Genomic DNA, 27,833 nt, shown 5'->3' with positions numbered 1-27,833 from the left:
GAATATACACCCAAGTATAGACCTTGTAAAATTAATATTGGGTATATTAATAAGTTACTGAAGAGTTGGGAACAAATAAAAGCATTTGATCATGTGTGACAGTGTCTGTGTGGACTTGTTTGTGTTTGGATTGAGAAGACTAAAGTCACATGTGCATCTCCTCCACCTTTGTAAAATATGAAGAAACTCGGGGGTAAAAAAAAAACTTGCAACTCACACATTTTTTACAGCAGTCACTACGTCTGCTGCAAAATCTAAACACTGCTCAACAAATTCACGTAACAGAACATGCAACTCATTTTTAACTCGTTTTAATCACAACAAACCTATTTTTCCTTTTATAAAAATGTGTATTACATAAAAAATAATGTATGGTAATTTAAGGAGCTTGCTGTGCTGTGGTAGAGCCAGTGGATCAGGACTGTGCAGCATTCCAGAACCAGACAATGGGTGTTGGTATTTGCTATGAGGGATGTGAAGTCACTTATGTAGCTCCTTTTCACCTGTCCCTCCTCCATCCTTGACTCCATTCTGTCCATCTCGTCTGAGGACATGAGGACAGAGACTACCGTTTTCTGTGTCATCATCCCACCCCCCGTCTCTTCCTGCACAGCGACACATTCAGTGTGTTCCTCCAGCTAATCGTCCGAGATAAGAGGGTCTCCTGAGAGGGAGTGAGTCATCTGTCCTCAGCTTCCTGATCCCTGTCAGCTGGTGAAAGCTGGACACTGAGGTGCAGACGAAACTGGGAGACATTTCGCCGTTTTGGTTTGATCGATCTCATTTTCCCCTATGTCGTCTTCATCCGAGCTCTCCTCACTTCCAGAGTGGTGGGCGGCATTTGTTGCTCTGCTTTCTCCGTTTTCCAGTCTCCCGTTGTTTACGGAGGCTTTCATGACGACGACGCTGACCTCGCCGTCATCCTCATCCTCATCCTCAACCGGGCAATTTGGATCTTCATCTTGTCCGCTATCGCCGTCGTCACCGGCATCTCGGCTCTCCTCGCCGCTGCCATTTTCTTTCTCCTTGTCGATCGCGAAGAAAGGTTTGGTGGTCTGTGAAAGGGGAGTGGTGTCCATTTCTTCATCTTGACCCATACTAGACAGAAATAACATGGATTATCCATTATGTAAGGTGACACATCAAAGACATTTCAGTAAAGCGGTAGACGATGAGTGAGTGAGTGAGTGATATTGGAGCTGTGAGTTTTTTGGACAATGATCAAAGTTTTCTGAAGTTTTGCTTTTGACAGGTTGACACCTAGCTAATCGGACGGTATGCTGGTAACGACGTGACATTTAAAATATTCAGTTCATATATGCAAATGTGCAGCTGAGACTGCATAACAAACTCAAACCTGTCAAACAATGTAGTTTATTCTGTGTAAAATGAGCACTAGCTCATCATCATCATCATTAGAGCTTGAATTTCATACCTGGTTCTTATAATTTATCTGGCCAGTCACAATGTGGTTAATGTTAATAGTGAGGCAAAGTTTGTGCCACATTGTCGAATAGAACATTTTAATCTCGCCAGGTTCAATGGTAAGAATCCTGCTCAGCAGCATACCTCACAGAGAGAATTCAACCACTGGAGACTTTGACTGTTAGTGGCAGGTTTGACCCACATTGAGATGAAAAGATCACAAGACAGCCTTTTTTTTTTATCAAGTGGGACAAGTGAGTCTCTATGACGTGAAACATTATACAAACAATGTAAAGCTACTTTCAACAGGTACTGCAATCCGGAGATTATCTGGTGAAGCAACTCCTGCTGTTATGAACACATCTCACCCAGACAATGTCCTGCTGCCTTCATGATGTGTGGAAAGCAAACTCAAGAGAATGTCAAGATTGAAGGCTACATTCAGATTACCAGGCTGAAATGAGTCATATCAGAATGACTCGACTGATTGACTGTGATATTGTGTGACCCTAGTTCAGATATATATCCGTTTATTAGATTTAGTAATTTGGCAGACGCATTTATCCAAAGCCACTGACAAGTGATCAACATATTTAAGGTTACAATGTAACAGGAAACATTCAGTGTTGATAGAAAATGTTCATTAAAAACTTCAGGCCATGCAACATGAATGAGAATGATCATATCATAATCCATGTGGCTTTTTGCCAGCATACATGTGCTGAGCACTGACACATATCCCCTGCTTTGATATCAAGTATGACATATTCTGTTGTTGACGATGACTCATGCGATAGGGCATTTGTGTGTTTTAGGGCTATTTGAGAGGGCAGTCACTTTCAGCAGCAAGACATTTCATTTTAGTAGTCAAGAATAAAAACCATCAAGTCTGAACTGTAATGAATCATATTTGAATAATGTGGCTGGTAATTCGAACGTAGCAGACATTACTCGGAGTTCATGTCTGACAATGACTCGAGTCTCTAAGGCTCTCTCACCTGGATGGAGCTCCAGCCACTCTCATCTTCTGCCACATGTAGTTAAGGAACATGGACGCCTGCAGTAAATGTCCAATCCTCTGCATGTGCCTCTCTGTAGGAGAAAGAGGAGAAATTGGTGAGTTGTGTCAAAGAAGTGGGTTACAGGAAACTGTGGCTCTGCCTCCACAATAATGTGATTTTTTCCATCCGTTTTGGCTTTGTAACTCTGTCCAGGAAAAAAAATGAGGAAAGGAGACTCAAACATCCAGTTTCTCTGGTTTACCATGTTTGAGTCAAATGTACAAAGGCAGAAAGTAAATATGTCGTTTGTCACTTTGAAGTCAGCTTTCACTTCAAGGTACACGAGAATGTACCACCATGTCATTGTGAGGATATGCACCGAACACTCAGAGGGAAACAAAAACAGCATGACAGCGTTCTCCTCTAACCTGTATACGGAATGAGGCCCTCCAGGTGTGTTCGGGCGCCTTGGTACTGCAGCAGCTCCTCGGGCGGCAGGTGTGTGAGGAGAACCTGGAGGACGGCCTGAGCATCCTGACAGTTTCGGGCGTTGGTGTTCCACACTACACAGTAGCGCAGGAGTGACTCTGGAAGACAATACAGGGTTGAGTGTCGGGCAGAAGCCAGTGTTGAAGGTGGAAAGGAGGGAAAGGAAGGGAAGGTTAAAAAACTAGATCACATCCTAGTAGGAAAGCAGTGGATGAAATTGAAGATGTATTTGGTAAATGTTCTGGAAGTTCTAATTAACATATTCTTGAGATTAATTACATCATATATGAGTGGGATGGTTTAAATTCTTGGATGCTCAAGTATTCATGATTTTTAATTTTTTGGAGTGAATTTGAACCCGATACCTTTTTGATCCAGTCGTAGTTTTAGTAGCGTCTTCTCCAACAGCTCCTGTCTGTCTTCACCCTGACGGATTGCTATGAAAACAGAGACGGCAGACAGTCAGTGGCCTCATTTAAGGTTTTTAGTGGCCACTTTCATTATCCTTAATCTTGTTTAACAAATAATATGTGACATGATACTGAAGACAACAGTTTACAACAAATTTACAACAGTACAGACGATACTTTCACCCAGTAATCTCTTGGTTTTGGTCAGCTGCAGTCACTGCCTTAAAGTAACAAAGGACATGACGTTTACTGAACAATTGTCCCAACATTCCCAACACTGTTATGAAAGAAACAACTTGTTGTTTTTCCTGTGCCATTGAGGCGACAAAAGAGACCGTCAAGACAAACGCCGTGAAATATGGGTGTGTTTTTTGGGGGTTTTTGAGCACTGTGCTGTCTGAGCAGGGCTATGCTGGTGACACATAGTCAAGATGAAACCAAGTGAAAACATGTGCGCTACGAGTCTCGTGTTGAGCGCGTTAAAATACTAAAATATCTCTGTCTGGAGTCCCTCCCTACAGGTGAGGCAATCTCTCCATCACATGTGTCAAGAGAGTCCTTTAGTTTTAGGCCGCGGTGTGTAAGCAGCATAACTCAAAAAGTAAACAGGTTTTCATTTGATTGATTGATTTAGGGATCAAGGAAGAAAGCACTCAAGTTTGGTGGAGATCCTGACACAGAGGTCTGGCCCCTCTGAGTGCTTCCTCTAGTTGTGTTTACTGACCCACACTCTTTTTGTTCTCTGTGGTTGCTATGTAGCATCGGCAGTTGATGAAATAGCAAATTTTCCCCTGGAGAAACTTGTATGCATGTCACCTAAGTGGAGCAGCCAACAGATTACCCTCTCTCAATCTCTGTCTAAACTAGTATCACCCGTTGTGTCCAAGACTCTAAACAGAGCCTAGAGGAGATCTCAAATTACTTAATTTACATTATAAGGAAAGATTATTATAGAATGATTGGCCAATAAGCCCTGTGAGGGACTGGCAAACTGTCCAGGTTGTACCCCGCCTATCGCCCTATATCAGCTGAGATTGACACAGCGCCCACGCGACCCTCATGTCAAGGATAAAGCAGTAGAAGATGGATGGATGGATTGGTCAATAACACCAAAGATATTCTGATTACTCCAGTCTTAAGGACAACCGAATATATTTTGGAATCAATAAAGAGACAGTAGAGACAGACATGTGGGACAAAATACCTTTGATCACAGTGAGCACGGTGTACGGCTGGTCCAGTGAGATGGCAAGACCCAGGGCCTTGAGGTACTTCTTCTCTTGAAGCAGATTGGACAACTCCTGCTGCCTTTAGACACAATTAACACATCAACACACCTGCACCTGAATGCATCTTTGAGGATTTGTACCAAAAGCAGCCATTTTTAAACAGCCAAAAATCGCCAAGGACTGACATCAATACTCAATACCACGCAATATACAATATGTCTGTCTGTAGTAAGACCTGGTAATAATCCATCTGTTGAGTAAACTGATTTCAAAATCAATGCAAATGTGTGTGGGAAAGTCTACAGGCAGCAGTGAGCAAACATTCATTTAGCAAAGATATAATCAATTGTCTGGAAGCTGAGATGTTTATCAGAATACCAGAGTAGACACACCTGTGCACACACACACACACACGCACGCACACACGCACGCACGCACGCACGCACGCAGGGAGGCAGGCACACATACACACGCACACATGCACGCAACACTTGAACTGTGACCCACTGAGGTCCACCTTAGGCTAACACACAGCCTCTATTTATTCAAAGACACAAGCAGAGACACACAAGGTTTGGGACTGAGCAAAACCTCCAACAAAAACATGATAAAACGGTGTGTCCACCACTTCAGGTAAACACAATGGATTTTTCTCATAACTGAAAGATAATGTGTGTCACTTACTTGAGGATTTGATCCTCCTGTTTTGCCTGCTCCTCTGCCAGTTCCACTTCTGTCACATCCTAGGGTTAGAAGACAAAACATTTTCTGATAATTCGTCAATCCCTGAAGTTTCCCTCATTTTTTCCTCCTCCCATTATCAGAGAAAGATCAGTCTGTGTGATAGGTCGGCGACAAACAATCAGACTTAAGTGTGTGGTGAAGTTACTACTGCACATTTCTTTTGACTGAGCCGATAACACATATAAAAGGTCTTTGTATACACACTTCAGCCCAGTTGCCATGACATTATTCAGTCAACCTGACTTGCTGATTTAAGTTATCAATTCATAACTTTAGTTTGGGGCTCATTTCTTAGAATTGAATGTGCGAATGAGAGGTAGTCCAAATAATTGGTAGGGCTGTTCGGAGAGACGGAGCATTACACTATTACGGTACAACTGGTTATGCAAGCAAGCATTATTTTCAGATGCCCTCATTTCTCAATATTAGCATAATTTGCAACTTGACAACGTAGCTTCTGCAGACTTTACTGGTTAATACAAGCTGTGAAGATGGGTCTTGTCACCATAGTAATTGGCATTTAGAATGGCAAATATTGCTGAATGGGTGTTACAGAAATCGCACAGCATGATGAACATGAAAGACTGCTGTGGGGGAATTCTTGCCACCACCTTTGCTAATATCTGCAGTGTTGAGGACATTTTTAGAATGAAGGCATACAAGTTTAAATCAATAGACAAGAAACACAGGCTCATTCCCATAATGGCATCTGAATGGCATGTTGGTTTGGGGCAAGGCAATGAAAATAATCATACAGCATTCAATTGGATGCAACTTATTATACTCTCCCCGAGTACAAGATGAGTCATCAAAGATCTCAAAGTGATCTCATAGGGACTTTAATCTTCTCTTTTCCCACTTACCAACCACACAGTGATATTGGAGTCCGCTGACCCAGTCACCATCTTGTCATCTTTGCAGCTGGCGTGGAGACCCCACACTTTGTCTTGGTGGGCGTCCAGTGTTTTCACACACTCATTGGTCTTTATGGTCCACAGCTTGACCAAACCATCTGACCCACTAAGGATGGAAAGGGAGCATTTAAAAAAAACAAAAAAAACAAAAATTGTCCGTCACTTTCACAAAGACAGAAATCACTAGATACATAACTGTCCTCTAGATCTAGACTGCAATACACACTAATTATTCATGGGGGTGTGTAGTGTGTTCATACTGGAGAAGTGACAAAATAATCTTTGCTCATCTAGTCAGCAAATTGATCTTTAAGTATTATTTACAAGGCATATATCTTTCGACTGCCAAATGTGGACATGCTACCTTTGGTATAGTTTTTAAATAAATGACTACTAGCATTTCGCTGAGGAATCTAATCCCACTGTTGAAGCACTCTCCACTTGAGGTCTTGATGTTAATGCAGCATTTTAAACACAAATGGTCCATGTCATGAATAACCTTTTTACATACTAACACATCTGAAATAGCATATCACATCATCATTCACGTAGTGTAGGGAGCTGTCGACTTGCAGCTGATTGCTTAGTTGCAAAATTGAATTTTGAGGAAATGAGGAAATTCATTGGTGAAAGGTAAAACCTCAGGAATTATTTTCTTGGCCATATAACAAGGTGGAACTGTTACTGACAGAGACGCTTTGTATTCACCACTAGTAGTTAACTTAAATCATCACTGATACGACCCAAGGAAGTGTAGTTGACTGTGCCATTGTTTCCAAAAGTCTTATCTTATTCCTATATAATCTAAAATACAACCCTTACGTTCAAACCATAATGGGACCAACGGCATTTTAGTGAAGTTACAGTTAACTCACTAACACTGAGCTGACTTTTTCCTTTTTATTCAACATGTCTTGTCTTGATTTAAGCCTTTTGTTTTACTGGGCATTGTGTGAGATTAATTGTTTGGGTTTTCTTTTAAACCGTCCTCACTTTACTTTGAGTTTGCACTAAACTTAGTATAAAATGTGCATATTTTTTACTGTGCAAAAGTTTTTGGAATACATCTAAAAAACATGGGAAACATGTATGCATTGAACAATAGCACAACCCTGGCTTTCTTAAACCTGGTGTGGAACCTAAATTAACACAGGTTACTGGTAAAACCTGTGTTTGTTCTACAATTTTATGTCGAGAAATCTCTCTTGGGAATAAGGTCTACTAACCCAGGTTTATTCAAGACATGCTTGAGCATTACGTACACATGTTATACGAGTTCAACTCATTGACAGCTTGATAAGAATATAACCAACCATCTTTCAGTCACATCCTTCCAATCCAAATGCCAATCATCACAGAATTTGACAGACATAAAGACCAGCAAAGCTTGAGACACAGTATACTGAAAGTTAATGTGTACTGGAACATTTACTGTATGCACTATGGAAGAGTGTGTGACATGAGACATTTAGAGTTACCTTGTTAGAAGCTGAGTGCCTCGGCTCACAAATACGACTTTCAAAACTGATGCATCGTGTCCCTCAAATGTCTAAAGAAGACAGGAGAACAAAAACAATCACATCATTTCTACTTCAGACGCCTGTTATCTGGACAAAGTGCTGTCACAAAGCACCTCTTTATGATATCTTCACATTCAGCCTAGCCTCTCACCTTAAGGCAGCTGAAGTCTTGCAGGCTCCAGAGCTTGGTGGTGCCATCTGCAGAGGATGTGGCCAGCACCTGGTCGACAGGAGAGAAGCACACGGCCCAGACACCACGACGATGACCACGAAATACACCCAGCAAGCCTATGTTCCCTTCCCCTGCCAGCGACCACAGCTTGGCAGTACGGTCCTGGGAGCCTGAGGCCAAAAGCTTGTCATTGGGTGACACTGCAACGCTGTTTACATCCTGGAGAAACAAGAGTAGAGGAAGATGAGAAAATAAGGAAAACCCTTATTAAATCTTTGAATAGTCATACTTAAAACCGTAGTACAAAGGCAGAGGATTTTAAAATAAATAAAAGTTATGCCACATATATAGGATAGTCAGTATTAATAGATTTATTCAGACTTCCTTCTGCTGTATTTCTACCATTTTTGTGTATACATTATTTGAGAAGAGACGTTCCGTGTATGTGTTCACATGCTTGGTCAATAAAGATGATTCTGATATGACACAACCATGAAAGCAGACAAAGGCTCAAACACAGATATGGATGTTCCTGAAACATTACTCAACTTAAATTGACATCATGACAGTTTTGATTTGGCAAACTACGTTAAGATGCCCTGATGGACAATCATTCATTTGTTATTTTCGGTGTAGGTGTAGCAGGAAAATGTTTTCCAGTATCTTACAAATGCACTCCTTGAACTTCCTTGTGGTAAGAATCACCATTCATAAAAGTTCTGTATTGATAGAAAAAAGAGACTGGAGACTGACAGCTGTGTGTGTGTGTTATTAATATATGCATATAAGCTGCTATTTAACTCAGAGGGTTTGTTACAACATTTAAATTTCCTGGAGTTAAAAAAAAAAATGGCACACATATCCTGACTTTACATAATTTTTGAAGATGTCAGTCGAGCCAGCTACCTTATCATGCGCCTTCTCCGTGGAGCGAGCGGTCAGCTCATGCATGTCCTCCTCTGTCGAAGGCAAGTCCACTGGCAGGTCCCACACCTTTACTGTGCAGTCCTGACTGCCAGACACTATGAAAGACGCTTTCATCCTTGACACAAAGACAAAGATGGATCAACATCAAGCACATTCACAAACAGTCAGTTTTGCATCTAAACATGAGTGACTGGAGGAATGTAGTTGTTACCTGGAGCAGGTGATGGAGCCCACGGCATTTGCGTGGCTGGAGCCTTGAGCCACACATCGCACCTGACCACTGTCACTGTCCATCTTCCACACACGCACTGACCTGTCCTGAAGGCAGACAACGACACACCATACAACTATTACTCTTTGCTTAAATGTTTTTTTGTTTCTCTATTTAGAGATTACGAGTCTTTTGAGTCTGAGGGTGTTGACATTTGTGGAGTTAATTAATCTTTCTTTTTCTGTTCCTTATCTGCAGTGCTAGATTATGCAAAGATGTGAGCTCACCTTCGCACAGCTTGCAAAGAGGGAACCTTTCTTGAACACATCCAGTGACAAGACCGTATCTGTGGAAGAAATATAGATAGAGTTACAGCAGATAAGGATCACAACACAATCTGACCTGCTCAGCAAGTAAAGATGAGACAACCTGAATGTCTAAGATCCTCGTTCTGAAAATGATAGCTTTAATTGTTTGCTATGGTAAGCTTTGTTGTAAAGAGATATATCATTATAATAACTCATTTTCATTTAATAATAACTGCCAGCAAATCTAACCATAGTGAATTAGTTTCAAATGTCTTTTTTAAGAGAGTCAGACAGCTCCGCTGTCACAAGGACAGATTCAGGAAGTAATTCCTGCCATCAGCCATCAAGACTTACAATAACTCTCTGTAAAACAAAAAAAACCTGCTCATTTGCACAATGCACATTTTCTTTCCATTGCTCTCCTTTATGCCATTCCTTTATTATTGCAGTATAGTTTTTTTCCCCACTGTTGCACATTTTATGTTTACATTACATTTTATGTTTATAATATTTGTTTGTATTGCTGCTATGTTGAAACAATTTCCCATTGGGGATAATTAAAGTATTTCTATTCTATTTTCCTGAGACAATTCAGCATTTCTGCAATTGATTGCACTTTCCAGGAAAATACTTTTTTTGCTATACACTTTTACATGTAAACGGCTAGACCTGAGAGACTCTCTGCCTCTGCACTGTGAAACATTTCACATGAAGATCTAAATAAACACATGCTGCCCTCTGCTGTTGACTGACCTGTGTGTCCATAGAGGATCTGGCAGCTGTTGTTGAGCAGCTCAAACACTTTAAGCTGGCAACTGTTAGTGGCCACCACGATGTGACTGTCGTCTTTACCCAGAAACTTCACATCCAGCACCTCGTCACTGTAACCCACAAACTGGAAGAGGAAGAATGAGTGTTTATTAATTTGGCTGCTGTTCAGACCAAGTATTAACAGGTGTCTGGAGATACAGTTGTGGACAACCTTAAGCAGGACTGTTCATCGGATCATTGAGGATGGATGATAATGCCAAGTCTGCACAAGTCATTGGAACCAGGCCAAGATGTCTGAGGTCACCAGTGTGACATTAATGAATCTGCTAATAATAACTGCTTTACCAAATATTTATTATCACTGGATGATGTGATTGCAAACTTATTTTGGTATTATTAAAACAGACACAGAGGCAAAATAACTAAACACATTTCCTCTTGTGTTAAAATTAATAGAATTACACATTTGTCTTTTACCCACCTGCTGCTGTGTGGTGAGGGCAGGCAGCTGGTAAAGCACTATGTTGTGTTCAGCAGTGACTGTGGCCAGCTTATTAGATGTGGGCAGGTAAAGCAGGTACGTTAGACTGCGAGGGTCATCGTCCTTCTCCTGCTCGTCCTCAGAAGCAGGGGTGAGGGTGGAGGGAAGGGCCTGGGTGTAGACACAGCGTGCTGTAGTGGCCTCCCACACTCTCAACACACCTTCAGAGAAGGGGAGAGACAAGGGGTGAGTTTAAGGAAACACAGAAACAAATGAGTCAAAACAGTGAAAAAGAAAAACAAACCTTTGCTGCCAGCAGTGATGAAATGCAGGTCTTTGCTCTTCACGCCAATCTGAGAGAAATCTTCATCTTCTGGCAACAGTGCAACGCCCTCTACAGCCTGGAGACCAAGACAACACACACAGCTATAATCAGATACATTTCGGAATCACTTGTTTGATCACCTACCCCTCTAGTGTACATGCCAATGTGTCCCTAGGAACAACACTTAACGTAAAGTTGTTCCTGATGACTGACTGCATGTGAATGGGCATGATAGATATGTGATAGAAAAAGCACTAAATGTAGATGCATTGCATCACCGTGTGAGTGAATGGCAAAATGTCTAGTATAAAGTGCTTTGAGGGGTCAAGACTACAAAATGCTATATACTGTAGATATAAATAAAATAAGGTATGATGCCCTTCAGCATTGTATCTTTTAATTTCGCAGTCCTACCTCATAGACAGGAACAGTTCTCTTGGGTTTACGAGTCTCAAGGTCCCAGACTGTGCAGATCTTATCTCTGCCAGAACTATAAAATACAGATCAGCACACAAGTAGCTTTAGAAGAAAATAATATTTTCACCATTAGAAAGAAAAAAGCATATACGACGATCAGCATTAATTAGGTCATTCAAAGAATTATTATTTTCTCAATGAAGATTCATCACAAAAGTTCAACAGTTAATAGTTGTGATTTATTGCATTTTTAGCACATGTTTTTTTGTAATTCACAACAGTTTTAAGCCCAAAATAATAATGTACTGGGAACCAAAAGAATGCAAAGAAAGTTTTGCAGTTCCAGTTGAGTTGCTCTAATAGGGTTGGCCAAATTAACGAAGCATTAAAATAAGCAGTCTAAAATGATACAGACAGAGTGATTCTGAGACAGCTTAGGAGGCGGTCTTTAATCCATCCTACGGACTAATTGGATGCATTCATGCACCTCAAGAATGTGGCCACCTACGTATGTGGTTTTGTTGACTGGTTCAGAGGGTGTATTTAAGGGGGTTTCGGAGTGTTCAGACCAGACCTGGACATGATCGTATAACTCAGAACAGATGTTAACAGATCGAAACAGGGTCTAAATCTCTGATGTATGTCAGTCATCAGTCAGTCATCATCTACCGCTTTATCCTCCACCAGAGGGTCGCGGGGGGTGCTGTGCCAATCTCAGCTTCATCGGGCGATAGGCGGGGTACACCCTGGACAGTTCGCCAGTCCATCGCAGGGCCACACACAGATAGAGACAAACAACCATTCACTCTCACACTCACTCCTATGGTCAATTTAGAATGTTCAATTTACCTATCCCCACACTGCATGTTTTTGGACTGTGGGAGGAAACCGGAGAACCCGGAGAGAACCCACGCACACACGGGGAGAACATGCAAACTCCATGCAGAAAGGCCCTTGTTCCAACCGGGGCTCGAACCCGGGTCTTCTCGCTGCAAGGCGAGAGTGCTAACCACTACACCACCATGTGGCCCCTCTGACATATGTAGAATGGATAAAATAAACAATACTGCATTCATTTTTTGAAGGTAGCGGCACATACCTGACCATCGTGTCACCATCAGGGCTGAAGCAGAGGGAAGTGACTGCACTGTAGTGGCTTTGCAGCACACACACACACTGACTGGAGCTCAAGTCCCATATCCGGATGCCGCAGTCCAGAGAGGAGGAGAAGAGCTGCAGTCGGCTGATGTCTGGGTGAAACTGAACAAGGCTGCAGACACACAAAGACAGAAAAACCTATTGTTTCCAAATGTAATTACAAAACCAGTAGCCTCAAGTTTAACCTGTAATCTCTAACTAGTGAAGATATATATATTCATATGTAAAACAATGTTCTTATTGATCTTAATACTTTTAAAGTAAATGTTTTAAATATTTTTTTCACGACTTCCACAGAAACAATAAGAAATAAGCTCCATGTGACCACAGACCTCTAGACTTACTTCACAACACCAGATGACCCTTTCAGGTTATGTGTGCAGTATTGCTTCAACACATCCCAAAGCTTTATGGTACCATCACAGCCACCTACGGGACAACAAAAGAAGAAATTATATTATTAACTGTAAAATGTATATGCAGCAAGAGCAACTGACATGTACTAATCCAATGTGAGCTGACCTGTGGCCAAGAGTGTAGAGGTGGAGTCAAAGGCCATACTGGCTACAGGCACAGTGTGGATGGCCTTCCAGGAACGTGTACATTGAGCTTGCTTCCAGTCCCACTGCTTCAGCAGCAGAGCCCTGCTGGCTGTTACCAGCAGCTGTGGTGGGTTACAGAGCAAAAATATAAATATTTGTCATTGTAAACTTGAGACAAATTCACAATCAAGCATTGACAGGTGGTCTAGGTGTTTGCTTTACCTCATCATCATAGCTGAGTGCAAAAGATGTGATGTCCTCTAGATCATCCTGTAGTTACAACATGCCCGGACAAAACAGGATTTCAGTGTAATCAAATGACAAATGTAAATATTGCTGAAATTATTAGAGAAGGAAGGGGTGTAATTAATACAGAACTATAAAATAGGCAAGGATGACAAAGTAAAATACAGAAATTATTTAAACTTTGGCTTTTATCGGTGTAAGACAAGTAGGCGCATCCAATGTAATATGTGTACATGTTTTTAAAATCTATCTTGTGATATATCTATTAGCTTGTTAAACAGAAACAACTAAAAGAAGCAGTAATTTACCAAAACGTTATGTTCATTAGAACAACTATTGCATCAAATGAAAACATTACTAAATGAATAAACATTAAGAATAAATAAGCAACTATTCATGCTATGAGGATAAATCTGTCAACAAGTTAACCTCAAACCTTGTAAAAAATCACCCAGATACTGAGGTGCTTGTTACTGTAAATTTCATAGACTGTAACTCACATGCTCAACACTGTGGACAATCTTCCCTGTGCTGATCTCCAGAACATTGACACGAGAGCCACAGGTGCAAAAGATGTAAATCTCATCATTGCTGATCTGAAAAGCAAAACAGACAGGGAGATATATATATAAAAAAAAGCGGATTCAAACAATCTCACCATCAGTCTAGTCAGTCTGTAGCCAAAGAGCTACAATATCTTCCATTCAGTGAAGTTGTCAAGAGATTGTGATAATAAAAACACATTTTTTGGCGTTTTCTGCACCATTTTAAACTTGTTACTCACAGTACTTTTACAGTGCCAAGCTAAACCACCCTTAAGGTGTACATAATAATCATCATATGTGCTGACATTAGTGACACAGACTGTTTCCGCAAAGAGCAGACATCTCACCTGCACTTTCCCTCCTTTGTAAAACGGCTCAATCTTGTTGGAAACCGCATAACTGCGTGGAAAAGAGCACAAACAGGACTGTAGCAACGTTATGTGACACATTAGCTTAGCTTGTGTTAGTAGCCTGGACGTGTGGTGTCGTGTCACCAAAATACATTTTTCTTTAAAAACCTTACTTTGTCTTGAATTGAAGGTTTGTATTCGCCATCTTCCTAACAGAAAAAACACCCTTTCTAAAACTAAATTAAATATTATGGCAGCTGCGTTGACGAAATTTGACTTAATTTTCAACACACGTTGGTTTCAGTCAACACATCCACCCCGCATGTTGATAGCCTGAGTCGCACTCATTGTACGTCATTGGAAAGCACGGCGCTGTGATTGGCCAGAGACTTTCAGTGCTGGTAGCATCCCACTTTATGTATAAACACGCATACATTCATAAAATGTGTAAACTTGTGATTAAAATATATTTTTTTAGTTTGTGCACACTATTATATAGTGAGTGAACGCCATTTATTCGTCAGAGTCTCGTGAGCAATAATAGTTATAATTCAAACCTCATTATAACTGTTAACTTTGTTCACAACAAAAGAGTCATATAGAACCATGGTTCTCAAACTGGTGGTACATTGAAGAAGAAGATCATACTGTATATACCTGGTTATGTGATCGGAGTGAGTAGAAAATTAAACAAATATCAAAAAATTATAAATTAAATAATCACCCTATCTCTCCCTCCATCTTAATCTAATTTGGCTATTCCACTGTCTGAAGTATATGTGAGGAAGAGGAGGATGATGAGAGAGTAAATTATTTATTCACCACTGCATTTAATGTTGGTGATAATGGTATTACTTTGTGAGCTCAATATTTTCTCAGGTGGTACTTTTGAGAACCACTGCTCTAGAGTCATTCATGTTAAAAGTCAATGTTAGACTTGTAGAGGCAGAGCTGTGCTGCTGGAACAGCAGGACAATATCTGCCTTCGTTTTGTATGGTTTATTCTCAGAGAGAGACACAGATGGTCCGTCCTTCATGTTTGGTCAGGAATGTTCATGTGTGTGTTGCATTGATAACAAGGGTGTGTGTGTGTGTGTCTGTTCTCTGTGTGACATGTGAGAGAATAGATATGGAGTAAACCACTAATGGAAACACGGTGAGGAGGAGAGGATATTATTATGGTGAGTACTCTAATTTTCTTTAAAATGTGTATAATCTATGTTTTATTACACACTTTTACTGACAGATCATCGCCATTTGTGTTTGTTTTTACAAAGTTATTCTCAGCCACTAACAGCCATCTTTCAAATGTTTTTGTTAAACTCTGAAATGTGCCATAGGTTTTACTGTCTTATAAGAATATTGTGTGTTTTTTTAATTAAGTATACTGATTGCTATAAATTTAATGAAGCACATTTTTCAGCATTTTTGTCTCACTCTCATATGTATAATCTAAAACAGAATGAGGACAGGCAGATTGCACCTGTTTCTTTGGATTTTTAAAAATCATGTGATCAAGTCATATGACTCTCCAGAACAATTCTCTTTTGTTGCCTTTATGTTAAACGTGCAGTGGACAAACAAGATGAATGCAGCTGTCAAGTCATGCTTTACAGTTTTATAGGGGGGGAAAAGTTAAATAATCAATCACTCTATCCATCTCCTCCACTGTTGTATATTTATAAAACATAGAATGAAAAACATAGTTTTTACACAATAATAACTCCACGTTTATGTTGACTTAATCCAGGCGGACCCAGAGCTATCTACACAGAGTGGGGGCTATGATGCGGAGCTGTTTCTGGACACTCCAGACTATGATCTGATCTGCACTATATGTCAGGGGGTCCTCAGGTGTCCGGTCAGAGCGGCATGCCAACACATCTTCTGCAAGAAATGCATCTTACAGTGGCTCAAAAGGTACTGAATGCAACAAGGATTAAAAAACCATTGCAGGATTGTGCTATATTGGATGTTTGATCCACACAGAAGATCGTGACTAACCTTTGACTATTTTGACTGATACATAGACAGGAGACCTGTCCCTGCTGCAGAAAGCCTGTCAACCCGAGCTTGATCTTTGTCATGTTCAAGCTGAGCAAAGCTATTGGACGCATGAAAATTAAGGTGGGAAATTATAAATACATTCAGCAGTGACTGGATGTTATCTGCTGTTAATATGACAACTGTCATTTTAGACACTGGATACATTATGAGGAAAAATAATAAAATAACCTAGACCAGATATTTGGTTCTTTCCTTTGGGTTTAGCTTCTCCTCTGATATCAGTAAAAGTCATACACTGCTCACTACACTGAAATCAGCAAATAACCCATAATATAATAATAATATAATAATATAATCATCTACAGCACACTATGTGTGTTACAGTGTGTAATGCTGAATTTTGGATTTTGTTTAGTGAGTGTGATGTCCTTTTTCTGTCTATCACTGAATTAAGTCAACTGGTTCTTCTTTGTAAATAACTTTTTGTTCCCCTGACACTGTAGGTTTTACTTATGTGTCTGTTTACATGAAGTACATTTAATTTCTCTACAGTGTAAGAATGACATCCGTGGCTGTGCAGAGACCTTCCCCCTCTCAGAGCAGTACTGCCACAATATGAGCTGTCAGTATGAGCTCATCTCTTGTCCATATCAAGGATGCCGGGCACAGCTTCTGCGCAGGGACTTGGACACCCATGCTCGCCACTGCGAGCACTGGCGTCAACCCTGCCACATGGGCTGTGGGACGATTCTCTCCCACCGCACACAGTCTCAACACAACTGCTACAAGCAGCTGAAGCAGGAGTACGAAGCCAGGCAGAGGAGCCACAGGGCCATCGCTACTGCCCTGCAGAAGAAGATGAGAAGGATGCAGAGCACCATGGCCCACATGAAGAGGCAGATAGGGCTGATCTGTGACAGCCTGGAGGTGATGGATGATCTGCAAGAGGCAGAAGAAGAGGAACTTGGAGAGAGCAGTAGCAGCTCCAGTGGGACTTCAGGTAGCAACACATAGGCAGCTGCTAGAAGGACAAGTCAAACGTACTGCTACTGCTTCCTTAATGCTGTGTGGAACTTTATCTATTTAAGGGTGTTTGAGTGGATTTGTTACCATTTTGTGTTGTAGTTTTTGATATTTTGTAAATAAAATGTTCATTATCACACTACCACCAGCTCTTTATCTTCCTTCAGGAGAAAAATTGTGATTGAAACAGATGAATAATGACAATCACAGTAAGTTGATTCATTTGTTCAAGAAAAAAAAAAAAATCTTGACGTTAAACAAGGTATTAAGTTACTGGTTATTGTGCAACTGGGTATGAAGTAAAGAAACACTTGTACAAGAAAAAACACAACATGATAAATAGTTTGAATAAATTATATTAAAATAAAACTAAACAAACTCTCAGGGGCCACGATAGCCTTCAGTTCACCCTATAAGTTTACCCTATAAGACTTTTTTATTATCAAGGAGTACACATTTTTGCTAACTTGCAATTTAGTTCATTTTACTTTATTTAATCAAATTGCTTCCATTATTTCTGTGTGATTTATTCCATCATATAGGAAAACTGTAAGGCTGCAACCAAGAGTCATTTTTATTTAAGCTGGGAAACTAACAAATATTCACGTTCAATAGCAAATTGTATTTGGGCTAATCTTGTCAGCTTGACTGATTATCTGATTACAAGAAGCCGCCACTAGAGGGCAGAAATGAGTAAGATTTTTTTTCAAGGAAATATCGCGATATTACGTCTGAATAAAACCCAGCGGAACCTCTCACTGGTCTTCTTCCTGTTATAACGATCACGTAAGTAATATGTCTTCCCTCACTGCCAGTTTTCAATCTGTCTCTATCTCACGCATCGTTCAGCTAGACAAAGTGAACACACACATACAAGTTTAAAATAGCATATTTAGTTAAAGTCGTGGTACAGTTGTTTGTAGAATGATACGATATTCGAAATATTTGTACACAACATTGAAGGGATGTTCACAGTTTTCAACATGGCGACGGTGCTCGTGCTGTTGGCGGCAGAAACCGACAAGATGTTTATTGAAATAAGTGAGATGCTCACGTAAACGTGTTTTGTCCTTTGTAGCAAATGGCGGACGACGCCGGTGGTAGAGGAGGTTTCCGTGGGGGTTTCGGCGCTGGTGGCCGCGGCGGCCGGGGCCGTGGACGCGGCAGAGGCCGTGGCAGGGGCCGCGGTGCCCGTGGAGGCAAATCCGAAGATAAGGAAGTAAGATCAACACTTTGAAGACAGTTTCTTCTCAATTATATGATGCCGACCATGCGTTAGTGTGCTTTGAATTCTGGGGAATAGTGTTGACCAGAAACCATGCTTTTTCCTTTCAGTGGGTGCCAGTCACCAAGCTGGGCCGCCTGGTTAAGGACATGAAAATCAAGTCCCTGGAAGAGATTTACCTGTACTCTCTGCCCATTAAGGTAAGAATTGAGTGCGGGTGGCCTTTAGTCTGCAAACTATCATCTTAAGACATTGACATGCACTTAAGGGAAGGAACTCTTCTCTCCATAAAAGTACACATTTGTATATAGTATGTTAAGTATTTGAAAACGATACAACTTTTGGTCAAGGAAGATGGCAGTTTTTTTCTTATTAAAATGAAGTGATGATGTTTTGAATCTCTGGTCTGCACTTACCGTCCTGTGTATTGTTTATCCAAACCATAGCATAGACTGTAGCTCTGTTTTTTTTTAAAATGTGATTTCATGTAGACCTGCAACCCTTGACTAATAGTTCTGGTAACTATAAACTGCTATAGCTGTCACATCAGTTTTCTCTGTGGGTGGAGTATGTTACTATGCATACAATTTGTATGTGTATAGCTGTTATAAATCTAGGTTTAGAGAAATACTATATTATAACTGTCTTGTACTTTAAAGGATCTTGATCTCAATAACAAATTCATAACTATACCTTGGTGGGTATTTCCTTCTAAAAGTGATATCACACCTAAGATCAACATGCCCTTTTTTTCCTGTTGGCAGGAGTCTGAGATCATTGATTTCTTCCTGGCGTCTGGTCTGAAAGACGAGGTGCTGAAGATCATGCCTGTCCAGAAGCAGACCAGGGCTGGTCAGCGTACCAGATTCAAGGTAAATCTAAATTGTGAAGTTCATCTGTATTTCAGAGTTTAAAACCATAGTCATGCTAGTAAACTAACACTGGTTACTGGCTGTTTACAGGCCTTTGTTGCCATTGGTGACTACAATGGTCATGTGGGTCTGGGAGTGAAGTGCTCCAAAGAGGTGGCCACAGCCATCCGTGGAGCCATCATCCTGGCCAAGCTGTCGATTGTCCCTGTCAGGAGAGGTTATTGGGGTAACAAGATCGGTAAGCCCCACACCGTGCCCTGCAAGGTGACTGGTCGCTGTGGCTCTGTCTTGGTGCGTCTCATCCCTGCCCCCCGTGGTACTGGCATCGTGTCTGCTCCTGTACCCAAGAAGCTGCTCACGATGGCTGGTATTGATGACTGCTACACCTCTGCTAGAGGCTGTACCGCCACCCTTGGCAACTTTGGTAATATTCCTCACTTGATTTCTTTGTGTTTTTCTAGTTTTCTCCTCGCTCTGCCCAGCTTCACCTGCTGTGGTGTAGTTGACGTTATCAGGAGAGAAAGAAACGAGTATTGTAATGCACGGCAGACAGACTTGTTTGGTGGTCTACTCTGTTCCCCCTTTCAGTACTCAACATTTTGTTTTAAGAAAAAACACTACAGACAAATGCTGTTCCTCGTAACATCCACTCACTGTTTAATTTCCTTTCCAGCCAAGGCCACCTTTGATGCCATCTCCAAGACTTACAGCTACTTGACCCCAGATCTGTGGAAGGAGACTGTCTTCACAAAGTCTCCCTACCAGGTACAAAATTCTTAGTCTAGTTGGAAAGTCTTGCACAGATCTCCTTTTTTTTTTTCCTGTCATGTAATTTTTATTAATGCCCCTTTCCTTCTTTCTCCAGGAGTTCACTGACCATCTGGCCAAGACTCACACCAGGGTGTCTGTACAAAGGGGGCAGCCTGTCCCACCAGCAACCTCCTAAATTTTGTATAAAGAATTGTTGAATAAACATTCTGAAACAAGTAATGTGCCTTCATCTTTACTTATCTCTAAGAGTAAGTGTATTGGAGTATTAAATCTTAGTTATTCTATGATCTGAATTCTGGCGGGGTCTGATCCAAATTTATTTGTAGACAGAAGTGCTCTACAGTATAATAGATGCAATAAAAGCATAGAACAGGGTCTCAAACTCAATGACCTGGGGGGAGCCACTGAGTGTCTAGACTGGTCAGTAGGAGATTGGTCAATTGTTTGAGAAAACACAAAAAACACTTCAAAGTGTTTTTGATATGGAATTAAATGACTCAATGTTAATGCAAAAGGAATATTAAAACATACAGCAATAATGAATTTAAGTGGCAGGCTTTGAAAAATATGGTTTGGGCTGTATGTGGCCCACGGGCTGGCATAGAAGCTCACAAGGCAATCTGAAATCAGATCTGAAACCAAAATAAGACTAAATGCCAGCTTGTTCAGTCTCTGAAATTGAATTTTCGATGAGCTTGTCAGGTGTGACCAAATTAAAGGAGAAATTCTTTAATGGCTTAAATGCATAAATAGTGCTGCTTTTAAATGTAATTTCCTGCTGCTCACTAGCTGCACAAAGTCTGGCCCAGCTAAGTTGCTTGGTATGGGAAAAAAAATGGCCCAACCAACTTGGTAATTGATTGGCACTGACCCTCAGTTATGGTTAAGGTTGAAATGTACTTAAATATCAGGATAAAGAAGTGGAGAACTGCCTTGCCATCTTTTTGTAGTTGTGTCTAGCATGAATAATTGTTATTCCAAATATCAAACTTGTTCATAATAGGAGATACATTTTATTTTGCAATTTTTAACAGGACACAAGTAGAACTCTTAAGCACTCTGGGCCTGAGCTTCCGCCATCATTCGTTCTTTCTGCTTCATTAGACATTTCCTTGCACTGGCATATGCTCCAAGGTCTTCATCTATAAAAGGAACAAAGTGTTAACCATTTAATGGTAGTATGAAGTAGTCTAGACTACCATCTTCATATTTGTAATTAAATACTGACACTTCTAATAAGAGAAGCTAACATGTATGGGCATGCAAAATTTAAGCAACTGGTTATCAAAGATGTTTCTACATAGAATCCAAATATTGTCACTGTATTTACATCTAAGATTGTTTAATGAAAGCTGCAAGGTCAATGGAACAATGTTTTTTTGTCAACTTTAATAGCTCAATACTTACAACGTGACTGGAAGTTCCTTGTCACCTCGTTGAACTGCTCTATTTCTTTAGTGCAGTTCTGCTGATAGCTGGCTCCTTCTCTTTGCTGGCAGGCCCTCATACGCTCCTGGATCACTTTCACGATCTCCTGGTCTATTTTACTGAGGAGAAGGAATGACAATTTTTATTTATTTATTTTTTCCCTGAGGCAAAAGCTCTTTCATTCAGATTCATGGATGAACTGACTGTGTGTCTTTGTAATTAGGAGAACAATTTTCCCCCTTATTTGGGTCCCAAAGATAAACCACATGCACGCAACTACATACTGTTATTGTTACTTTTTTATTGAATAATAGCTTCCACTTTTCTAAACAAATTCCAACATGACTTTGACAGTGAATTCAGTAACAACGTTAGACCCGGAAGTTCTGACTTAAATGTGACAGGTCTGCGTGGCAGCCATGTTCTTCCTTTTCAAACAAAATAATACTTTTTTTTGGCTTAGACCATAAATTAACATTGCAACTATGATCTCAAGAATGTTTAAGATATCGCAAGAGATGATGCATATATCATGTACTACTGCACACATTTCTTCAAAAAGCATATATATTTTAACAGTTACTGTGCTGAAGACAATTATGAAAACTTATCTAGCATGGTTAACAATGTTTTAAAGGCCTGAAACCAGACGATCATCAGAATCTATTCATCCTTTCCTTGGACTAACCTATAATTGTAATTTCCAGATATGTGTCTGTCTTGACAACTATGGTGTCAGAGGTCAAAGAAGAATGGACAGACTGGTTAAGAGTAATTCAAGATTCAAGATTTCTTTATTGTCATTCCAACACACATTAAGATGCAACTAATAATGCAGTAATTCAAATATCCTCTTGTTATAACCCAGGTAGGTGGCCAAACAACTCTGAATGCATGGCATGTTAAACAGAAGATAGATAGATAGATAGATGGATAGATAGATATCAGTAGCTACTGTACAACTGAAAATGGCCGATGTTTATGTATTTGACTCGTTACTTACTAGTCTCTCCTCCACTGCATCTCTGCCTCGTAGTAGCAGACGTAGTCTCCCTTATGGCATTCAGTCAGATCTGGGACACGGCGGAACTTCTGGTGGTAGTACACGGCCCTGTTTTTATCACGAATGCTGTCTATAGCCTCTATGTGAGAGAGGAAAAACACAGTTTGAACCCAGTCAATCCTGTGTGGTATAGCACATAACACCACGTTACTTCCATTACATTTTCATGGCAGACATGACAGGTCACACAGAACGAAAGCACAGGTGTTAATAATCCAATTAATTATGGTTGAGTTCCATGTAACTGCTTCACATTCAGGATGTATTCTGCCTCATTGGCACACGTTGTTGTCCTGTTAGCACAGTTAGCGCTGTTAGCTTCAGTTACCTCTAAAAGTGGTGACAGGCAGGTCCACGGAGTAATAGAAGAGTTTTGACAGAATCAGAGCCGGGTTCGGCAGCGACGTCTGTTTATCCACAACCGGGGTTTGCCGAGGAGGCTCTGGGTAAGCTCCTTTATCATAGTCTGACGGCATTTTTACCTAACTTTAACCGAGGTTACAGAAATCCTGAATTCGACCTCGGTAGCTCTCTCGAGGTGACGCATGCGCAGAAAGACGAATATAAATGGCGGCCAGCAAATTTCTTCTTCGAAGGGAATTAGCGACAGCTTATCTCCTACACTGCTGCCACCCTTCAGGAGTCAGTTATTCGTCGATATGAATGGATGTTTAATGAGCTCTGATTGGTGTTTCTGGGATCATCCAGCCACACATTTATTATAGTCCCTAGAATTAGATATTTCTGCCTGATATTATGTTTGTGATTCTGTATTTTCGTCATAGTAACCACTGGATACTGTCCCAAAGATTTTGGGAAATGCAAGAGAACTGGTGTATCATCTCCCACTCAGGCTTGCTTAATTTTTTGCAAAGTATCAGTTATTTTATGCACTTTTGCAGTAAAATCTTTACACAAGAATTCATTTCACACATGGGACAGTGGATATGAAAACAGTGTTGTGCTTTGGTCTCATAAATATCTCATAAATGGCACATCGTTTCTGGTGATCGATCCATTAGCCTACCAGGTTACCAGGTTTATGATAGGCATTCACATCAAACATGCATTCACCTACAGCAGAGAACAATGAGTTTGTAGTTTTGTACACCACACGCAGGTTGAACACAAAGACTGAATTAAATATTATCACGTTTTGGTGGTGAAAGATGGAAGTTAAAATGTTCCTCTTCCTTTTGCTCTCCTTTCTTGGTAATGTAGTTCCTGTTCACTGCCCCCTCCCTCCCTATCTTCTGCTGTCTGAACCTGGCAGAGATGGCGTTGTTTGAAAGCAAATACGACCCCTCAGCTAGGCCAAATACCAAATTAGAGCTCTACACTTTTTATCATCCTGTGTATGACTTGCATCAGCACTGGCTCCTCTCTCCTTTCTGTCATACGACTGGACAATACACGGACATGGTTAGTATTCACTGTGTTTTTGGTAATCTTTTGCTGAGAAGGACACAACATTGTGCATTTTTATGTTTTTTTCTTTCACATGTGGAAAACTTTGTGGGATTTATGATTCTTTTTCGGCAATATGGGCTGTCTTGTTATAGTACTTGTATCTGTAATGCACTACACGTGTGCTGACCTATGTCAACTGCAACAAAAGTAATATGAAAAAATTCTTGTGACATTATGGTAAAGACCTTCATCTCTTGTCGTCTGATGTTCATGTTGGTAAGTAATGGCTCTGTGATTTACGTCTTGTTAAGTCACATCGCAAATTCCATGCACCACGCCATGGGCACTTGGGATTTCTGCCCCACAAGCGTAGCAAAAAGCACAGGGGGAGAGTGCGTACGTGGCCCAAAGATAGTCCCAGCCGACCTGTCCACCTCACTGCCTTCCTGGGATACAAGGCTGGCATGACCCACACCCTCAGAGAAGTGCACCGCACTGGCCTAAGTAAGTACAGATGCACTTGATGCGTCTTGGATGTATGCAGGCTTTATGATAGAGCTTTAATGATTCTCACTGCTTTAATGGAAGCACTAGATTGAAACATTACATTTAGTAAGAAGTGATTTAAAGGTCAGTGAGTAACATTTAGGATGGTTACTGTCAGAAATGGAATATTCTACCCATATGTGTGTATAATTGTCTTTTACACACTATGTACTTTAAGCAAGGACCTTACGTTTTGGAGGCCACCATCTCGTGTTGTCATGTTTCTACAGCAGCCTAAACCGACACACCAGTTGTTTTTCCTTTTGAAGCATTTCCTATGCAAACAGAGAAAAACAACAACCTTTCTAGTATCCAAAGGCCATGTAGTCCCTTGATGTGCTTTAGAAAGGAGCGAGTGGAGAAATTCAACGTTTGTTACAATGTGCAGTCTCAGCATTAGATGTCACTATATTCTTACACATTAGTCATCTAGTTGTCAGGTATTTTGCATATTGTTGCTTTTCCTTGCTGCATATTGTTTGTGTTGGTTTGCATCTGCTGTTTAAATTATATATTGGTAATCGACATTTACACCCGTGTTTAATTTTCCTCCCACAGAGCAATCAAAACGAGAGGAGGTGGAGGCAGTCACCATCATTGAGACTCCTCCTGTCATCGTGGTGGGGGTGGTGGGATACATTCAGACCGTCCGGGGCTTACGTTCTCTCAAAACCATCTTTGCTGAGCATCTGAGTGATGAGTGCAAGCGCAGATTCTACAAAAACTGGTGTGACTAATTATTTTTTACTCGTTAGTCTTTCTACTAACACATTGAAAATTGTTTTAGCTATAAAAAGATTGAATCACTGCAAATTATTTTATGTCATATTGCTGTTACCAGTCATGCTTATGTATTCAGTTGACCTTTTTACTCCAGCGCATGTTCTACAGTGTCCTGGTGTTTCCGACATTTTAGTGTGTTTTTGTTTTGTGTTTCAGGTACAAGAGCAAAAAGAAGGCCTTCACCAAACACAGTAAGAAGTGGCAGGATGAGACGGGAAAGAAACAGCTGGATAAGGATTTTGCCATCATGAAAAAGTACTGTTCAGTCATCAGGGTTATTGTTCACTCCCAGGTAGGCCATGTGGTAACTTTCTATCTCTCTGTCTCTTGAAACACTCACTGCAAAAGGGCAAAGGTGTCAGACTCAAGCCACATGCAGAAGAAAGGAAAGCTGCCACAACTCAAAGGCTTTGACTGCCAAGAACCAAATTACTCTGAGCGCAACGCTCTGTTTGTGGGGAGTGCTAAAGGGTGCTGTTTCAAGTGGCAGGTTAAAAATAAATCTCAGTGCAACCTAGCTACTCACTACAGGCATTGCCCAATGGAACATTAAAAAAACATACTTATAAAGGTTTGTGTGAAACATTGTGGAGGGTTTTTCACTGTATATACTTCCACCATGAAGTGTGTAATTGACCAACAGGAAGAAGGAGGAAATGGCAGAGAGTGTAGGAAAGTGGAAGAGTAAAGAGATGTGTGAAAGCTTGTTTACTTGTCTACTTTCTGGTATGAAAACACCACCATAGTACACTGATGTGCTTAGGATAGGATTACAGCCTCACCATTGGATGTCACTGGAACTGTGGAAACGTGATTTCTGAGATCCTGTGTGATATAATGCTGAACAATAATAATAATAATAACAGCATAGTGTGTAAAGCAAGATACTCCAAGAGAAAGTTATAGCTTGTTCCAGGTATCACAGTCATTACTTCTTTATTTCCAGATGCGACTGCTGCCCTTAAAGCAGAAAAAAGCCCACATCATGGAGGTGCAGCTAAATGGGGGCAGCACGTCAGACAAGGTGGACTGGGCAAAGGAGCATCTGGAGCAGGCTGTGCCAGTAACTTCTGTCTTCTGCCAGGATGAGGTGATTGATGTCATTGGTGTCACCAAGGGTCGTGGCTTCAAAGGTAGGGAACATGAAAAACAAATGTACGGATTGAACTGACTGGCTATATCAACCCTTTCCTGTGATTCGCTGACAGGTGTGACAAGTCGATGGCACACAAAGAAGCTCCCGAGGAAGACTCACAAGGGTCTGAGGAAGGTGGCCTGTATTGGAGCCTGGCATCCAGCCCGAGTGTCCTACACTATTGCTCGTGCTGGTCAGAAGGGATATCACCACCGCACTGAGCTCAACAAGAAGGTTTGCTGATTGCTAAGAGTTCAGTGTCAGAGGCAGCTTCAACCTAATTCAACTGAAATAAGCTTTTATGGATTTTATGGATTATTATTTTTATTATTAGTGGGTAGGATAACTATAATTTTATGTGTCCATGCTTAAAGCCCTGTCCTCACTTGTGCTCTCAGATCTATCGTGTTGGTCAGGGTCTCCACATTCAAGATGGAAAAGTGATCCGTAACAATGCCTCCACCAGTTATGACACCAGCCAGAAGACAGTTACCCCAATGGTACTGCAATAGTCAATCATATACACGTCAGTATATGTTGTCTGATATCAGCTAATGTTAAATGGTTGGTTTTAAATAACATAATGCAATAAAACATGCTTGTGGTGTGTATATATATACTGTCTACGCACACACACACACACACACACACACACACACACACATATGTATACATATATAGTGCACTGTTCTTAATCTTGGCTCGCTAATGTACTTGATCAATGTGTTATTGATGCAAACATACAATCAATACATTTTTATTTGGGTTTGTGTCCCTGTAGGGAGGCTTCCCCCACTATGGTGAAGTCAACAACGACTTTGTCATGGTCAAAGGCTGCGTGATCGGGGCTAAGAAACGTGTCCTCACCCTCAGAAAGGTACAGTCTCATTTTAGGTCTCTGTTGCTCATTTCTGAACCCAGTATTCTGAATTACTTTCAAAATAAAAAGGAAAGCTCATTCTGCATCACTGTAGGATATCATAGATATGCATAATACATGATGTACCTTATGTTTTTGTATGTTTCCTCCTCTAAGTCTTTGCTGGTGCATACATCTCGCAAGTCCCAGGAGACCATTGAGCTGAAGTTTATTGACACGACTTCCAAATTCGGTCATGGTCGCTTCCAGACTCTCCAGGAGAAGAGGGCATTTATGGTGAGTGCGAGAGTGGTTTAGTGCACACTTAAGTGTGAATACCAGGAGGTGTGAATCCACCTGCACTATTTTAAGCTCTGGTTTACCTGCAGGGGCCACTGAAGAAAGATGCCCAAAAGATACTACCAGAGACTCTGCCTGAAGATGCCTGAGGGAAACAGTATTACATTAAAAACGTAATAAAATTGAGTTTCAAATACTGTTTGGTTGTTCCATGTAAATCTGTTTA

General features: G+C 40.8%; 5 protein-coding genes across 6 annotated transcripts; 3 read left to right on the top strand and 2 right to left on the bottom strand.

Moving 5' to 3' along the window:
• Window positions 1-295: 295 nt before the first annotated feature.
• Window positions 296-14,523, bottom strand: tbl3 (transducin beta like 3). The gene is made up of 23 exons (XM_058653075.1): window positions 14,359-14,523; window positions 14,183-14,234; window positions 13,791-13,886; window positions 13,267-13,314; window positions 13,025-13,166; window positions 12,847-12,931; window positions 12,444-12,614; window positions 11,342-11,417; window positions 10,907-11,003; window positions 10,603-10,823; window positions 10,104-10,245; window positions 9,330-9,388; window positions 9,043-9,149; window positions 8,811-8,946; window positions 7,884-8,123; window positions 7,691-7,761; window positions 6,162-6,318; window positions 5,239-5,297; window positions 4,530-4,633; window positions 3,281-3,352; window positions 2,855-3,013; window positions 2,424-2,517; window positions 296-1,098 (listed from the first exon to the last, which is right to left on the bottom strand). Exons 1-23 carry the CDS (start codon window positions 14,388-14,390, stop codon window positions 708-710), a joined length of 2,811 nt encoding a protein of 936 aa, XP_058509058.1. The 5' UTR covers window positions 14,391-14,523; the 3' UTR covers window positions 296-707.
• Window positions 14,524-15,309: 786 nt separating this feature from the next.
• Window positions 15,310-17,357, top strand: rnf151 (ring finger protein 151). Its single transcript, XM_058654167.1, has 4 exons — window positions 15,310-15,366; window positions 15,936-16,105; window positions 16,216-16,312; window positions 16,745-17,357. The coding sequence occupies exons 1-4, from the start codon at window positions 15,364-15,366 to the stop codon at window positions 17,204-17,206; spliced, it is 732 nt and encodes a 243-aa protein (XP_058510150.1). The 5' UTR covers window positions 15,310-15,363; the 3' UTR covers window positions 17,207-17,357.
• Window positions 17,358-18,293: 936 nt separating this feature from the next.
• On the top strand, window positions 18,294-20,302 carry rps2 (ribosomal protein S2). The gene is made up of 6 exons (XM_058653641.1): window positions 18,294-18,434; window positions 18,551-18,640; window positions 19,205-19,312; window positions 19,403-19,736; window positions 19,986-20,077; window positions 20,178-20,302. Exons 1-6 carry the CDS (start codon window positions 18,297-18,299, stop codon window positions 20,256-20,258), a joined length of 843 nt encoding a protein of 280 aa, XP_058509624.1. The 5' UTR covers window positions 18,294-18,296; the 3' UTR covers window positions 20,259-20,302.
• Window positions 20,303-21,073: 771 nt separating this feature from the next.
• On the bottom strand, window positions 21,074-23,129 carry ndufb10 (NADH:ubiquinone oxidoreductase subunit B10). The gene is made up of 4 exons (XM_058653802.1): window positions 22,903-23,129; window positions 22,515-22,653; window positions 21,491-21,630; window positions 21,074-21,225 (listed from the first exon to the last, which is right to left on the bottom strand). Exons 1-4 carry the CDS (start codon window positions 23,048-23,050, stop codon window positions 21,134-21,136), a joined length of 519 nt encoding a protein of 172 aa, XP_058509785.1. The 5' UTR covers window positions 23,051-23,129; the 3' UTR covers window positions 21,074-21,133.
• Window positions 23,130-23,690: 561 nt separating this feature from the next.
• On the top strand, window positions 23,691-27,779 carry LOC131476178 (large ribosomal subunit protein uL3-like). 2 transcript variants are annotated; one of them, XM_058654714.1, is made up of 10 exons: window positions 23,691-23,996; window positions 24,296-24,488; window positions 25,089-25,257; window positions 25,470-25,605; window positions 26,260-26,446; window positions 26,522-26,682; window positions 26,847-26,948; window positions 27,230-27,325; window positions 27,485-27,604; window positions 27,697-27,779. In XM_058654714.1, exons 1-10 carry the CDS (start codon window positions 23,850-23,852, stop codon window positions 27,754-27,756), a joined length of 1,371 nt encoding a protein of 456 aa, XP_058510697.1. In that variant the 5' UTR covers window positions 23,691-23,849; the 3' UTR covers window positions 27,757-27,779. The 2 variants fall into 2 exon arrangements, with proteins under 2 accessions (XP_058510697.1, XP_058510698.1); XM_058654715.1 differs by lacking the exon at window positions 26,847-26,948.
• The last annotated feature ends 54 nt before the right edge of the window (window positions 27,780-27,833 follow it).

Source organism: Solea solea, chromosome 16 (genome assembly GCF_958295425.1).
Source record: "Solea solea chromosome 16, fSolSol10.1, whole genome shotgun sequence".
Lineage (NCBI taxonomy): Eukaryota > Metazoa > Chordata > Actinopteri > Pleuronectiformes > Soleidae > Solea > Solea solea.
This window is presented reverse-complemented; position numbering and strand designations above follow the sequence as displayed.

Coding starts and splice junctions, on each gene's coding strand:
- LOC131476178 (XM_058654714.1), top strand. CDS start 23,850: ATGGCGTTGTTTGAAAGCAAATACGACCCCTCAGCTAGGCCAAATACC. Junction 26,447..26,521: donor CAAGGGTCGTGGCTTCAAAG/GTAGGGAACATG, acceptor ATTCGCTGACAG/GTGTGACAAGTCGATGGCAC. Junction 26,949..27,229: donor AGAAGACAGTTACCCCAATG/GTACTGCAATAG, acceptor GTGTCCCTGTAG/GGAGGCTTCCCCCACTATGG.
- tbl3 (XM_058653075.1), bottom strand. CDS start 14,390: ATGGCGAATACAAACCTTCAATTCAAGACAAA. Junction 10,246..10,602: donor CCCTCACCACACAGCAGCAG/GTGGGTAAAAGA, acceptor TTCCTCTTCCAG/TTTGTGGGTTACAGTGACGA. Junction 6,319..7,690: donor GGCACTCAGCTTCTAACAAG/GTAACTCTAAAT, acceptor TTCCATCCTTAG/TGGGTCAGATGGTTTGGTCA.
- rps2 (XM_058653641.1), top strand. CDS start 18,297: ATGGCGGACGACGCCGGTGGTAGAGGAGGTTTCCGTGGGGGTTTCGGC. Junction 18,641..19,204: donor TGTACTCTCTGCCCATTAAG/GTAAGAATTGAG, acceptor TCCTGTTGGCAG/GAGTCTGAGATCATTGATTT. Junction 19,737..19,985: donor CGCCACCCTTGGCAACTTTG/GTAATATTCCTC, acceptor TTTCCTTTCCAG/CCAAGGCCACCTTTGATGCC.
- ndufb10 (XM_058653802.1), bottom strand. CDS start 23,050: ATGCCGTCAGACTATGATAAAGGAGCTTACCCAGAGCCTCCTCGGCAA. Junction 22,654..22,902: donor GCCTGTCACCACTTTTAGAG/GTAACTGAAGCT, acceptor TCTCTCACATAG/AGGCTATAGACAGCATTCGT. Junction 21,226..21,490: donor AAGGAACTTCCAGTCACGTT/GTAAGTATTGAG, acceptor TTCCTTTTATAG/ATGAAGACCTTGGAGCATAT.
- rnf151 (XM_058654167.1), top strand. Junction 16,106..16,215: donor ATCTTACAGTGGCTCAAAAG/GTACTGAATGCA, acceptor ACTGATACATAG/ACAGGAGACCTGTCCCTGCT. Junction 16,313..16,744: donor TTGGACGCATGAAAATTAAG/GTGGGAAATTAT, acceptor ATTTCTCTACAG/TGTAAGAATGACATCCGTGG.